Source organism: Eublepharis macularius, chromosome 10, assembly GCF_028583425.1.
Source record: "Eublepharis macularius isolate TG4126 chromosome 10, MPM_Emac_v1.0, whole genome shotgun sequence".
NCBI classification, from domain to species: domain Eukaryota; kingdom Metazoa; phylum Chordata; class Lepidosauria; order Squamata; family Eublepharidae; genus Eublepharis; species Eublepharis macularius.
The window spans coordinates 38,654,203-38,669,506 of NC_072799.1; the positions used below are offsets into that span (position 1 = coordinate 38,654,203).

At 43.1% G+C, this 15,304-nt stretch overlaps 1 protein-coding gene across 5 annotated transcripts in view; it reads right to left on the reverse strand.

Moving 5' to 3' along the window:
- Positions 1–15,304, reverse strand: part of PRDM5 (PR/SET domain 5) — a 130,804-nt gene that overhangs the window by 49,819 nt on the left and 65,681 nt on the right. For 4 of the 5 annotated variants that reach the window (XM_054990171.1, XM_054990169.1, XM_054990172.1 and 1 more), the window contains one exon: positions 235–328. In XM_054990171.1, the coding sequence (XP_054846146.1) occupies positions 235–328 (94 nt within the window). Of the gene's footprint in view, positions 1–234; positions 329–8,414; positions 8,510–15,304 lie in introns of all 5 variants that reach the window. The other variant, XM_054990170.1, reaches the window with a different exon arrangement.

Here is a 15,304-nt window from a genome sequence, read left to right on the forward strand (position 1 = left end):
AGATATGGCTAGTTAGGAAAAAAAATTAACCAAACCTCATTATGAGGATTAATTCCTCTGGGCCTATTCCAACTGAAAAAAACGCAAACTCCACAAAAGCATTATGAGCTGCCAATAGTCATAGCCTACTATTAATGCAAAACATTTATCCCAATCCAAGAAAATATTAGTGCCAGTAACACCACAAATTATATCAGTGATGAGTGTGAATCTCTTGTCTACAGCAAAACTTACTGTTATGTATTAGAAGATGTCTCTGCAAAGAGAAGGGGGTTCGGAACAATGCTTTACATTCCTCACACTGAAATGGTCTCTCTTCAGAATGAGTCTGTTGATGAAAGATAACATATTTTAAGGAGAAGATCTATGAGGCATTGGGTTGGATCCAGCCAGATACATTTGTTCTATCTTGCTCAATCCCCTCCTTTCTCCAGCCCATGTTTCACATTTTTTTCCATGCAGGTCCCATGATCTCTATCACTGTTCATTTGGTAGGCAAAGGGCATCATTCTTCCCTTTTTAACAAGTGGAAAAGCTGGTTGGATCCAACCCATCCATTAGAAGTTACTACAATACTACAATAATTGTAGTTCCTACAATACAGCCAAAGTTACTACAATAAATGTTGCTATTCTTATTGGGTGAGTTCAGAATTAGACATGGGCACTAGGGATGTGCATTTCGGCTTTCTGAAAGCCGAAAGAAAGCCGAAACAAAAGTGTTTCGGCTTCTTTCAGGTTAGCCGAAACGTTTCGGGCTAAGCCGAAACGTTTCGGCTAGCCGAAAGAAAAAAAGCCGAAACGTTTCGGCTTTAGGCTTTTTCAATGGGAAAATGCCTCCAGCGTCTTCCCGGACGTCTGGGGGAGGCATTTTCCCACCGAATCAGCCCAAAATTGGTGGGGACCTTCCTCTAACCCCTCTCTACAAACCCTCCACGTTTCAGACCGATTGGACTTTGGGAGGCCATGTTATAGCCCCCCAAAGCAGGTCCCCCTATCCTCCCATAAGAAAGCGAAGGAGCAGCATATTGTTAGCATGCTGCTGCTCATCTTCTTCATTATTTCCTATGGGGAAAAATGAAGAAGCAGGCTTCCTTTGCCAGGGGTGGCATTTTGCATGCAAAATGCCCCCTCACCCTCAGGGGCCCTTCTCCCACCCCTCCTCCCACCCCCCACCAAGGCTCAGCCTGCTCCCACTTGGGGGGGCCATTTCATGGCCTCCCCAAGTAGGTGCTCTAATCTCATTCTCTACCACTGACAGCTGGGGGAGGCTTGTCTTGCCAGGGGTGGCATTTTGCATGCAAAATGCCCCCCAGCCCTCTGGGGCCCTTCTCCCACCCTTCCTCCCACCCCCCACCAAGGCTCAGACTGCTCCCACTTGGGGGGGGGCATTTCATGGCCTCCCCAAGTAGATGCTCTCAGCCCCCAAAGTCCACCCCCTACAGCCCCACACAAACCCAATTCCCCCCCAGCACAGACCCAAATCCCCACATTAGCCCCTCACAGACCCAAATCCACCCCCACCTGCCCCACACCCATAACCCCAGGAACAGGCTGGCAAAGGCCAGCCCTCTCCCTTTGTTCCCTATGCTGGGAACTTCTAAACTCTCTTTCCCTGGGCAATTCTGCACAGCCCAGGGGTGCCACAATGGTGGGCACACTTCTGAGTGCCAGCTGGTCCCTGTGAAAGAGCACCTGAACCACAGACACCCTCCCTCAAATTCCCCCACCACCTACAGAGATGGCTGGCCAGCCAGCCCCATTGTTCCCTATGATGGGAACCAACTGCACAACAAAGAATAAAACAAGAACAACACAAAATAAAGTTTTTAAAAAATTATTTTCTCCCTTCCAAAGTACAAGTAGGCAAAGCATAATGACACATTACACCAGCAGTCCCCCACACAGAAAAATAACACAACTCACTTCACATTAAAGAATCACCCCAAAAAATTGCTGTCAAAAGCACTTTATTTCTGTAACTGCTTTAGGTTACACAGTAGGAAGGCACAACAGAGCAGGAAAGCAGTGTACTACACAAAAATAACACAACTCACTTCACATCAGAGAATCACACAAACATAATTGCTGTCAAAAACGGTGAAGTGGGTTGTATTATTTTTTGTAGTACATTGCTATCATGCCCTGTTGTGCCCTCCTACTGTGTAACCTAAAGCTGTTCAAGAAATAAAGTGTTTTTGCCAGGAATTGTGTTTTTGTGATTCTCTGATGTTAAGTGAGTTGTGTTATTTTTGTGTAAGATAGTGCTGCCATGCCCTTTGGTGTTCCCCCCTGCTGTGTAACCTAAAGCTGTTCAAGAAATAAAGTGTTTTTGACAGGAATCGTGCTTTGTGATTCTCTGATGTTAAGTGAGTTGTGTTATTTTTGTGTAAGATAGTGCTGCCATGCCCTTTGGTGTTCCCCCCTGCTGTGTAACCTAAAGCTGTTCAAGAAATAAAGTGTTTTTAACAGGAATCGTGCTTTGTGATTCTCTGATGTTAAGTGAGTTGTGTAATTTTTCTGTGGAATGAGCTGTGTTTGCCCTCCTTCTGTCGCCTTTGAAACACAAATGGAAGCCCAGCTTTCCTTGATTAGCAGGCTTCCTTCCAACCACGGAGCAGCAACCCAGGGGAGGGAGGGGGAAGGGGGTGTTCTGAAGCCATGGGCACAAAGGAAAGGCAAAAGGCAGCACGGGAGGCTGGGAGGCCGTCTGCGCCATTCGTCTTTCCCCAGGGCAAGGGGTGCGTGGGCAAGCTGGCCACCCCTTGTCCTGGGGAAAGGCAAAAGGCAGCACTGGAGGCTGGGAGGCCGCCTGCGCCGTTCGTCTTTCCCCAGGGCAAGGGGCGCGTGGGCAAGCTGGCCGCCCCTTGTCCTGGGGAAAGGCAAAAGGCAGCACGGGAGGCTGGGAGGCCGCCTGCGCCATTCGCCTTTCCCCAAGACAAGGAGCGCGTGGGCAAGCTGGCCGCCCCTTGTCTTGTGGGGCAGGTGAACGGTACGGGCAGCTGCCAAGCCACTTGTGCTGCCACCAGCTCCGTTGTGCACCGGGACAGCCGGCTTGCTGCGTGGGGGGGGGGGGCGACCCAGGATCACGTGCGTGCAAGAGCCTGACTACGGTTGTCCTGGGCGCTGGCAACTGTAGATCTGGCCCTGGGAATGTCCCCTCCCTGAGGGGAAGCGGCTTGTTGCCGGGTTAAAAACTTTCCCTCTCCCTCTACTCTAAGTGTGTGTGTGTGTGTGTGTGTGTGTGAATGTCCCCTCCTTCCCTGAAGGGAGGCGGCTCATCGTCGCCTCCCCCTGCCCGCCGGGCCTGGTGGCCGCTGCCACCAACCACCATTCCTATATCGCTGGAAACAGCGGGGTGCCCTCCCGCTTTGGCCTTCCCGATTCTGGATTGGAAATGGGACTTGATCGGTTAGAATCGGTGGCCTGGGTTCGGCAGTGGCCTGGATCCACGAACGGCTTAATCGGTATTTTTTTTTGGATCGTGCCTATCTCTATTCAGAATTGCTTTTGGTGAGTTCACCAAAGAAGCGACAAAGACTTCATTCCACATGTTCAGCTATCAAGGAAGCTATCCGTTTATTTTGTTTATGGGTAGATAGATATATGTATGCTCCATAATGAGGTGGGCATATAAAAAGGCATTAGAAATACAAACTTCAATCAAGGTTTTGTCTGATGTTTCACTAAATACCAAAGCATAAAAGTCTTCAAAACCTTACGTATTCCTCTCCACAAAAAGAGTATTTCTTCAGATAATTTCATCCTACTTTAGAGCCAGCATCTCAGCTCCATCTTCTGAAGCTTAAAAATCAAGGAAGGACTCATGCCCTCTTTCCCAAATCAAACTTGTTATTTTGACTCAGAGGTAACAGAATCATTGGTGGCTGACTGGATCTTTGCTTGCCAATTGGAAACCTCATGGTTCAGGTAAGCTTCATATCATGAACAAAATATAAAATAGTGATCCTGAAAACATGTACATGCTACTTAAAGGCACAAGATCAATGGGTTTCAATAAGCCTTTGTACAAATGGGAGTTTGAGTGAAACAGGAAACATGCCACAAGGCAGACTATCTAGCACACAGAACTCTTTCATAAGTTCCAAGCTACAACGTCTTTCTCGAAGTATTAATATACTTAATTGGACACTTCTGCCTGCTCAGGAATTTCTGATGTTCAGATAAATTAGAGTTTTAAAACAAACAAACAGCTTCCAGCATCCATAAGTTAGTGTGCTTCTGCATGGGAATGATCTTTCCTTCTCAATGGAGCCATTGCATGGAGGTTTTCTCTACGCTTTCCTCTCCTGACATTCCCCATTCCAGTCTCCAGCAGATATTTTGCCATTTTTATTGGCAGTAGGCATATCAATTATCTGCTACCACTAATTTTTAAAAAAGAAATTGCAAAAAACCTGCTGGAAGTGGAGGGAGGCTGAATGGCAGCTGGGAAGGAGAAATGTGCTGGATGTAGTGTCCAATGTTAATGGGGAGGTGCAAAATTCCAGTGGAAGCATGTTGATGCCATGGGAAATCTAAAATAAAAACCATTGCAGTTGGGGGCATGTGGATCAAGAAATCCACACAGAAGCATCCTCATGTGTCTATAGATTACTGGTGACAGGAAGGGTGATGAAAATTGATTAAATCACATTTCAGAGTCACAACAGACCATAGCCAAAGGTATTTTTACATGGAATATATTATCCTGAAACTAAAAATGAATATACAAAACAAATTATCAAACTGTTTTGAAATATATGAAGTGGGGAGGGGGGATCTAAGATACCATTAAATATAGACACAGTGCCTTTATAGCAGCACTGCATGTGATTTAGAAGTGAACCTGCCAGATCGATGCCTGTACCAAAGTCTTTCTCGCACAATCTCAGTTATGCTGCTTTTTAAACTTGCCCAAGATTTGCTATTATTGCCATCACCTCACTAGAACATAGCCATTTCTTTCTTATTTAGCTTACACTTGCTTATTTGCCAACCAAAAAGGAACCTCTCTTCACTAGAGATGGGCACAAACTGGGGAAAAACGAACTGTGCGGTTCGTGGTTCATCACATTTCATGAACCACAAACTTTCTCGAACCTGTTCACGAACTGGTTCATTTGGTTTGTGAAAAGGTCTGCAGAAGGTCTGCAGAAAGCCCATCCCCCATTGCCTAGGAAACTGATTGATCAGCGCCAGGCTGTCTGCAGTGATGAACCAAAGAACGAACCAAACAAATCAGCCTAAAGTTCATGGCGGTTCGTCAGAAATGGGCTCTGATGAACCGCTGGTTCACGAACCACAAACCAGCCTGGTTTATGTCAAACTTCGGTTCGTATTTTCGTTCGTGCCCATATCTATTCTTCACACATAATTTATGATAATCAAATATGAAACAAAAAGATCCAGTCTAGAAGACTATGACATTTCTAGAAAAAAATCAAACAGCCTAGCAATTTCCTTTTGCATATGTTTTCCCTTTAAACTGGTATGATCCATCTTCCTTTAAATCAGAGTTTTGCTAGTTAATTTAACTGATTTAATTCTCATGTAATGTAAAGTTGTTTGCTTTTGTTATAGTAGTAGCATTTTACTTTTTGGTTCATGGGTATTTGGGTAGCTAAACTATTCCTATTCTTATTTTCAGTACTTAAGTAAGAAGTGCTAACATTCCTCTTAGACTTCAGCAGACCTCAAGAGGAGGAAGCTTCCAAAACTAGCAAACAGCCACAATGATCATACATGTGTCAGTACTTTCAAAGGCAGCTCCTGAGAGATCATAGAATTGTGACAGATAACAGCTTGCTACTATATAACTATGTGTGGAATTAACTGACAAGTAGTCATAATACATGGATTCACTCATGGACTGAGGCAGCATGTAGTCAATTTAATTTCTAAAGTCTCATCTGCTCAGAGAATATGCAACAAAATATGCTTATTCCTAATTATAATGGCCTAGCTACATGTGAAGGAAGTAATCCTGGAACTATTCTCCAGATGATTCCTCACACAAGCATCAGAAAATTGTTCCTCACATTGCATGACAATACTAAGATATAGGCCCTGAGCATCATTTTTTTAAAAGAAAAAAAAAGAAAACCATTTGGGATAACCCAGGCAAGCCTGATCTCATCAGATCTCAGAAGTAGGCATGGGCACGGAATGGGGAAAAAAAAACAAACCACGTGGTTCATGGTTTGTTCATTTTCACATAACATGAACCACGAACTAGCCAAACTTGAACCAGTTCCAAACCGGTTCGAGGTTTGAGGGAGCCCAGAACGGGCACCTTTACACTCACAGTCAAACTAAACAAGATTTTCCCATTTTCCAATACCCATCAAATTTGCAGGTGACCTAGTCCTCATTGTCCTCTAAAGACTCCCCAAGTTTCAGAGAGATTGAACCCTGGGAAATGGGTTCAAACTGACCTTCCCAATGACCAATACCCACCAGATTTGCAGGGGACATAATCCTCTCTGTCCTCTAAAGACCCCCCAAATTTCAGATAGATTGAACCCCAGGAAAGGCATGATCCATGGGTCCCTTCCTTTCCTGTCATTTTCTCTTCACAGCGGCAAAAACTGGAGTGTCTGCTGGAAGCGACTTTGAGGGGCTACAAACTGACCTTCCTAATGTCCAATATCCACCATATTTGCAGAGGACATAGTCCTCTCTGTCCTCTAAAGACTAGGCATGAGCATGGAACAAAAAAACAAACAAGCCAGGAACCACGGAACTGGCCCAGTTATGAACCAGTTCATGGTTCGTGGTGTTTAAATGCCCCTTTCTGGCCTTAACAGCGGCAGGGGAAGGGGCATTTAACAGTTTAAAGGGCCCTTTCCTGCCTTGCAAGTGGCAGATCCCTTTAAACTATCAGCTGGCAGGCGGCAGAGGAAATCCCCCCTGCCACTTGCCAGCTGATAGTTTAAAGGGCCCTGCCGGTGGCAGGGCCCTTTAAACTGCCCAAACTCCAGCCCCAGCCTCAGCCCCACGCTTACCTTATCCTGCAGCGCAGTCCTTCCTCTCCTCCCAGGAGGGGCGGGAAGGTTGTTTTCGGCCTCTTCCGCCACCCTGGGGGCCTGCAGGGTGATGGAAGAGGCTGAAAACGGCATTTCTGCTGTTCAAATGGCTGCCGTGGTGGCCATTTGAAGGTCAGGGATGCCAAAAACAGGCTCCCTGCCCCTTAAATGGCTGCTGCTGCGGCCATTTGAGGGGCAGGGAAGCTGAAAATGGCCTCCCTGCCATTGAGAAGGCTGTTTTTGGCTTCCCTGCCCCTCAAATGGCCGCCACAGCAGGCATTTGAAGGGCAGGAAGGCTGTTCTCAGCCTCTTCCATTGCCCTGCAGGCCCCCAGGGTGGCAGAAGAGGCCGAAAATGACCTTCCTACCCCTCCTTGGAGGAGAGGAAGGATGCTGCACTGCAGGATAAAGTAAGTGTGGGGCTGGGGCTGGGGGGGGTAAGGGTAGGGAGGCTGGGGTTTGGGCAGTTTAAAGGGCCCTGCCATGGCAAGTCCCTTTAAACTATCAGCTGGCATTGGGTCGTATTTAGGTTTGTGTCCATCTCGTCTACCCCCCCCCCCCAAGTTTCAGATAGATTGAACCCCGGGAAAGTCATGATCCATGGGTCCCTCCCTTTCCTGTCATTTTTTCTTCACAGCAGCAAAAATTGGAATGTCTGCTGGCAGCTACTTTGAGGGGCTGGCCCTTTTCCTGGCTGGATGGGCCAGAGTAGGAGCTCTCTAGTTTGCAGGGACAGCTTCCAATCAAGTGTGGAGGCCTCAGATTGTGGGTAACCAAAAGACTGCCACCGTTGCCCGGTCAATGGATTGAATGTCATAAAGCTTCCCAAACCAGCAACGGAATGGAACGGAACAGTAAAAAAAGTCATTTGTTCCGTAAAAGCGCGGACCCACAGAATGTGTTTATTTGAAAATGAACCAGCCATTCCATTTGGAATTTTGTTCTGTGGTTCGTTTCGTGCCCATCTCTACTCAGAAGCTAAGCAAAGTCAGCCTTGGTTAGCAATTGGATGGGAGACATCTAGTGAAGACCAGAGTTACAGAGGCAAACAATGGTAAACCACCTCTATTACTCTTGCCTTGAAAACCCCAGCAGGGGTCATCACAAGTCAGCTATGACATGACAGCCCTTTCCACCACTATCATGATACAGAGGAAATGGTGTTGAAAGTCCCCATGGAGGAAAATCATTATGCCACTCTTCACATCTCACCTCAGTCACATGAAGCAAAGCATCTGCCTTTTTATGGTAGTGAACTGAATGACAACATGAATGCTTCTAACCAATCTTTGTATCATTGTTATGTCTGCCAATATAATCCTGAATGGCAGCTGCAGCAGAAAAGCCAAATAATGTCTGGACATAAAGAGACTGAACTACCTTCTCACCTCAACAGGTGGGTCCTCCAGAACAGGGCTGAGACATTTGGATGAGACTTTGCTGGGGGGAAGCTTGCACTGCTGCTGACTGGGTTGTACCTGTTCTGTGGATAAATAGAAGGCTTCAATCTCCAGGGCTGTTAATATGGCACCATGCATGAGTGCAAAATCTACCCACTTCTCCATGAAGCTTCCCCCTTTCAAAAGCACACTTTGGGGCTTGCTTAGGTGATCAGTTTTCGCTGTATTACAACTCTTAATTTGATTTAAATTCTGTTTAATTAATAGGATTAGAGTTGTACAGAAGCCAAAGCAAACCAAAAACATAGAAAATGCCCCTAGATAATCAGGGGACTGTTTCTGACTTTGCTTCTCAAACCAAGTTAAGGAACATTTGAAATAATATGATACACATTAATTATAGTGAATTGTATTCAGATTTCAGTGTAGGAATAACTCCAGATCTTGAAAAACAGAGTATAACTATACCACTTAGGATTCCTGTTTGCGTAAACAAGACCTGCTAATTCAGCTGTTGGCTGATTTGGCTGATAATCAGATCCATGTGTGGTGAAGAGCAGGGGCAAGAGAAACTCATTTCCCCATCCATTCAGTGTATGTCCCCTGCCGCTGATGCCAACATCTGTGTGGTGCCATAATGTTTAAATGAAGCCAAATGCAATGCACATCGCCTCAGTTTGCATAACTGATCTCCTTATCTCCCTGGGAGATCAACCCCATGAACTGTGTACACTGGACTGAGCCCCATTCAAACACTATACCAGAACATGGATAGCCAGTAGCAATGGAAATGGAACAAGCATACTGGATGAGAAGGGATGGAAGGTGTGGTCTCGCACCAATTCATCACCAGGTATAGGATTGTGTATAGTCTGAATCAGCCCCTGATTACCACTCTAACAAACAGTGACTGCCGTCCTTGATCAAGTAAACAAGCCCTTAGTTTATTTTAATATTTCTGTATATATGGTTTCCTTTACTTTGCCATTTAACAGCCCTTTATTGGCTTTTCTGGTTCTCAGCCACTAGTCATAGTTGTTGCTCTGCAAAGATTAGCCAAGGCAATTTAAATTCTACAATCTCCATATGGATGCCACTAAAAGCACCATGTATGATGTTTACAGCTTCTTATTACATACATGTATGAAAATACATGCAAGTGTGCAATGTTTATATGCCACAACCAGTGATTGCCCAAGAAGAACATGATAGCAATGTTTATCCTGGACAACAACTGGCCTTTCAATATGGATTCTGCAAATGTTTGAGCCAGCTTAGATGGTAAAAGACTTTTAAATATTGTCTGCTGTGTATAGGAGGAGGATAAATGTTTCTAGTCAGATTCTGTATAGGAGCTGTAAGGTTTAAATTGGCTCTTGGTTAAGTACACCAGAATATTGTAGCGCATAATCAGAATCCAGAGAATTGTATCATTTGAACTGACTGTACACCCAGCAAGATTCTCACTCTATTTTTTTTTCATAACAGGAGTTAAAGTTTGCTTTAACAACTTGAAATCCAAAACTCATTGGAAACTTCAACTTCAAGAGCAGTTTGTAATGCAGAGGACAAAAGGAGAGTGAAGCTCTTATTTGAGCACAATATTGGAAAACGAAACTGTTCTCAATAATAAACTGTTGGATAAAGAGCCACCTTTGGCCTAAAAATAAACATTAGTATTACCTCTGAGTTTCAAAAAAGAATCCATAAATGGTTCAATAACTACAAATGGTCCTTCCAACTGTATCTTTATCCAGTCTAGCCTGTTCATAAAGATCTCCCTGGATAATGCCGCCTCTTGGACACACCTAAGGGACCACACTGGATTTTGTCTTATTTCAAGAACTTCACTCTTTTCTTTTTCTAGCATGAAGTGGCCACCAGAAGATGTGAAGTCCTTCCGGATCTCTTACAAAAATGGAACTATACTTCTACTCTGATCCGTCATAGTCAGCTGCTCTCCAGGATGTTAAGTACAGGTATTTCACATCACTTTCTACTTCATCCTTTTATATGGAGATGCCCAGGATTAAATCTAGGACCTTCTGCACGCCAAGCAGATGCTCTACAACTAAGCTGTACCTCCTCCGAGATATGATCTCTCTGGATGCAGAGTACAACTGTTTGTGTATGTGATTTGCTGTCAAGTTGCTTCTGACTTAACAGCAACCCTATGAATGAAAGACCTCCAAAATGTCCCATCATTAACAGACTTGCTCAGATCTTGCAAACTGGATGATGCAGCTGCCTTTATTGAGTCCAGCCATCTCATTTTGGTCTTCTTCTTTTCTGCTGCCTTCAACTTTTCCTAGAATTATTGACTTTTCCAAAGAGTCTTATCTTCTCATAGTAAAATTGCCTGTTTTGTCATTTTAGTTTCTAGGGAAAGTTCAGGCTTGATCTGATAATACAAATCAAATTTTCATCCTATGCCATAACTAGTCAGTTTGGTGTAGTGGTTAAGAGCGCGGGACTCTAATCTGGAGAGCCAGGTTTGATTCCCCACTCCTCGAAGCCAGCTGGGTGACCTTGGGCTAGTCACAGCTCTCTGGAGCTTTGTTGTGGGGATAATAATGACATACTTTGTAAACTGCTCTGAGTGGGCATTCAGTTGTCCTGAAGGGCGGTATATAAATTTATTATTATTATTATTATTATTATTATTATTATTATTATTATTATTATTATTATTATTATTATTATTATTGGTTTTCAAACCTTTTATTTTCAAAGAAACCTATTGTCTGTAGAGGAACTTTCAGGACCTACATAGCTACAGGTGTTCTACTGACATTCTAGATTAACTCATATCATATAATTGTGTAAAGACAATCATCTTATGTGAGAATATTGTATGTGAGGGTTCATGTGTGAGAAAAATCCTATGTGAGGAATATGTGATAACTACTGTACAAATAAACATTTTCACTTTTGTAAAAATATTACAATACTACATGAAGGGGAAGTTTGGAAGAACTCAGCTATCTTCTAGATATAGTATCATACAACATCTATCCATGAAGTACATCTGCAGCTTGATCTATTAGAATCTCCAAAAGACTATATTATACACCAGATCCAGTTTCTAAAGAGATTCTGAGGAATTCCTCTTTCATGTTAGAATGTAGAGTTCTTGCCTGGCAGCACAGGATCTCATTCTAGAGCAAATCCTGACCGCAGTGCCTCCAGATGTAGCCTCGCTGTACTTTCAGTTAGGCAGCCATGTCAGTCTGCAGTAGAACAGCAGGATTTGGATCCAGTGGCTCTTTAGAGACCAACTTACTAGACCTGCTGTTTTAACTGTAGCTGTACCCTAACTTACCCTAGGTATGCTTAGTGGGTGAACTGCAGTTTGGTCAGAGTTGTTCTGAGCCAACCCTACACACTGACCAAATATTACTAAGCCTTCCTAAACTGCAGATCAAATTGACAAAGAGCTAAGAAGAGAGCCTCTGGAGGTAGGGAAAATCTAAGGGAACACTAAGAAAAGCAGGGAGACACTATAATACAACTGTCATAAAGTGAGCAAAAATAGTATTAAAAACCCTCAGATGCTACCTGGAAGCTACTGGTACAACATCTATCCTGCCTAGCTCCTTATTCCCAGGTACCTTGCAGATAACACACATACTGCTTCTGCAGTCAAGTTCTAAGCCATAGCTTCCGCTGGAAATTATCTTTCCCTTCTACACAAATGTGCTATCTTGTCCATTGTAACACTTGCTTCTGTAGGGGTGAAAATAAGGCATATCAGTCTGTTACGGAAGTCCTGTGTATTGTGAATTTTTTTTCACCATGTTCTAAGGCAGAGGATAGTTCATACAAAACAATGATTAGAACTTCAAGAAGAAAGAACAATACTAATGTTAGCGGAAATGCTGCAAAATTTGTGTTCTTGGGTAGTCTGCATACCACTAAGGAACATTTCCTAACCTCCCAAGGAAGCCCAAGATTATGAAAATCATTGTGCTAACTGAAATGTTTACTTAGCCCTTTTTGCTTTCTTATGTGATTCTTGTTTTTTGTGTGTGTTTATTCTGATACTTTAGCACAACAGCAGAAATGCAACCACAGGAAATTAGCCATATCAAACATTTTTGAATTCCAGACGGGTAGCTATGGTACTCTGTTGCAGCCACAAGGCTCTTTAGTGTTTTAGGTGGAATGTTAAGGCAAATTCTAGATTATCTCAACAACAGATGCTAGAGCTTATGTGAGGGCTCATTTACAAGTCACATGGCATAATTGATTTTTAATATAAAAAGATATAAAAAGAGACAGCATGGCATCATCTGATATTTTGGACTGCCTTGACCTTGCAGAACCCAGTGGGTTGGATTCAGACTAATGTTTCCATCAGTGTAAGAACTTCTACTCACAAAGCACAATTCTCCCCTCCCCTCTCCTTCAGCAGTCCCCCAACGCTGTTCATGGAGGACAGGGGACCCCCTCCTTCCTGGAACATTAGTATGGGAAGGTGAAAATAGGAAAATCATTGTCCATGACTGCCACAAAGAAGGCACCATTAAATGAGGCCAATAAAGGTTAAAATAATTGGAGTGGGTTCCTCAGGCCTACTTCACAATGAGGTATTAGAATTTGTGTTCAGGCAGTACCAGTTCAGACTACAGGTGTGGGATCTTATGACTGAATAAACCTCCATAAAACAAAACAAAAGAACCTTGAATATAGGAAACTAACTGAAATCCTAAGCAGTTACCTCAGTCTAAGCCCATTGATTTCAATGAGCTTAGACTGGTGTAACTCTGCTTAGGATTTCATGATAAATGTCAGATAGAAGGGCTCTGCCTAGTGCTCTCTGTTACATGTTCATTTGTTATGTGAAGAGATTGTGGGGTAAAATTATGTGAGCTTCATAAGCAGATTAAAGTGGTACAGTCCTGAAGCAAGTTTGCCACTTCAGTGAAAACTGAAACTAACAGGGGTAATCATGTTTGCTGTACTGTATAATATTTACAACAAAAAAGTGCGTGTATTTTAAGGTGGTTGAACGTGCCCTTCCTTATCTTATCTTACCATAAGCCATTACTTCAGTGACTTTTCTTTTAGTCAGGCACCAATGACAGAAGTGAATTAGGAAAGGTGAAAAATGCTTAAACTGATGTCATAAATAGAGATGGGCATGAACAGAAATAAAAATCAAAATTAAGCACGAACCAGGCCGGTTTGTGGTTTGCGAACCAGCGGTTCGTCAGATCCCATTTCTGATGAACCGCCACGAACTTTAGGCTGGTTCGTTTGGTTCATTTTTTGGTTCATCACTGCAGACAGCCTGGTGCCAATCAATCAGTTTCCTAGGCAACAGGAATGGACTTCCTGCAGACCTTCTGCTGACCTAGGAGTGAACTTCTACTGGCCCGAAAGTGACCTTCTGCTGACCCAGAAGTGATGATTTTCTGACCTGGATGTGACGTTTTCATGAACCAAACAAACCAGTTCGCGAACCAGGGGCAGGTTCATGAAAGTTCGTGGTTCGTGAAATCTGATGAACCACAAACCACATGGTTCGGATTTTTTACAGTTCGTGCCCATCTCTAGTCATAAATGGAGATAAGGCAGGGGCGAGACAGGATTCAGTTTCCTTAACACATAAACATGGTTTGCTTTAAAACTTAGACACACACATGAGAACAACAAATGTAGTTTTTCCTTCATATCTACTTTGAATTTCATATAGAAACTATTCCTGAACTACAGAGAAAGCTTATTAGCATATTCATCTGTATACAGTTGACAAAATTAGTAAATATTTTAATAAACATTCTAGATTCTGTGTCTCAGGAACTAATGCTGAGGTACTCTTTATTTAGAATATTGACCAGATATTTTATTTATTTGACTTCATTTGGACCCCCCTTGAAAAACTGAATGTCATAGTTTGAGATTAAAACAAATTGGTTTAGAAAAATCTATAAAAAAGCAAATGAATTTGAGTTTCTTTAGATGCCATCTGTTTTTTGAGTTTTCAGCCCATATTGATATCATGTTCCTCAGTCTTATCTATAAAACCACAGGAATTTAAAAGAAAAACTAACACTCTTTGGCTTCTGCCAGAATCACTGTATCTGATTTAGTGCAGTTGGTACCAATTCTTATATGCAGTATCGTATCATATCACAATTTCTTTTTTAAGATTCAGTCCTATAAAGATAAGCTTGGTGCAAGAGGAGACGTCAAACAGGTTGGTATCCTATTTTGCTCTTTCCCTTCCCCATAACATGCAAATGCAGATAAATTATGCAGAAGGTAAACATTTGCTTCATATATACCATTCACAGAACATGGAGCAACTTCATAGCTGACAACTTGTTGCTATGGTGTAACAAACAGATGTACTGATAGGCAAATAGCAACTCTCCAGGGCCATTGCAGGTTGGTAAAATGATGCACCGAGAAGGCCTGAGCCCCTTCGCCACATGCCCCCATGGTCTCGATACAAATCTGCCCTCACAAGCCTGAGAACATAAGTGTCAACTGGGAACGCCCAATGCTCATTTGCTTGACAAGACCTGGGAAGGAGTCGGGCCCTCAGGCAAGAATTATCCCAAGCTCTGCTGCTTGAGATCTTGTAAAATGGAGATGCCAGAATTCAATCCTAGCACCTCAGACATGAAAACACACAGATGAGGCCATACTCCCCACAACTGAAATGCAAAGTAACCCATAAGCACTTTGAGGGTTGAATTACATATTGGGGTTTAATCTTATGAAAAATGTTTCGGTAACATTAATTGGTTCTCTTGGAATTGCAGAAGAATTTTTTTTTTACTCCTTAGCTATTAAATTAAAAAGGGACTGAATGAAGTGGCTATCGGTAATTTTCATCAAAATGAAACCCCTTTAAAACTGCATTTTTT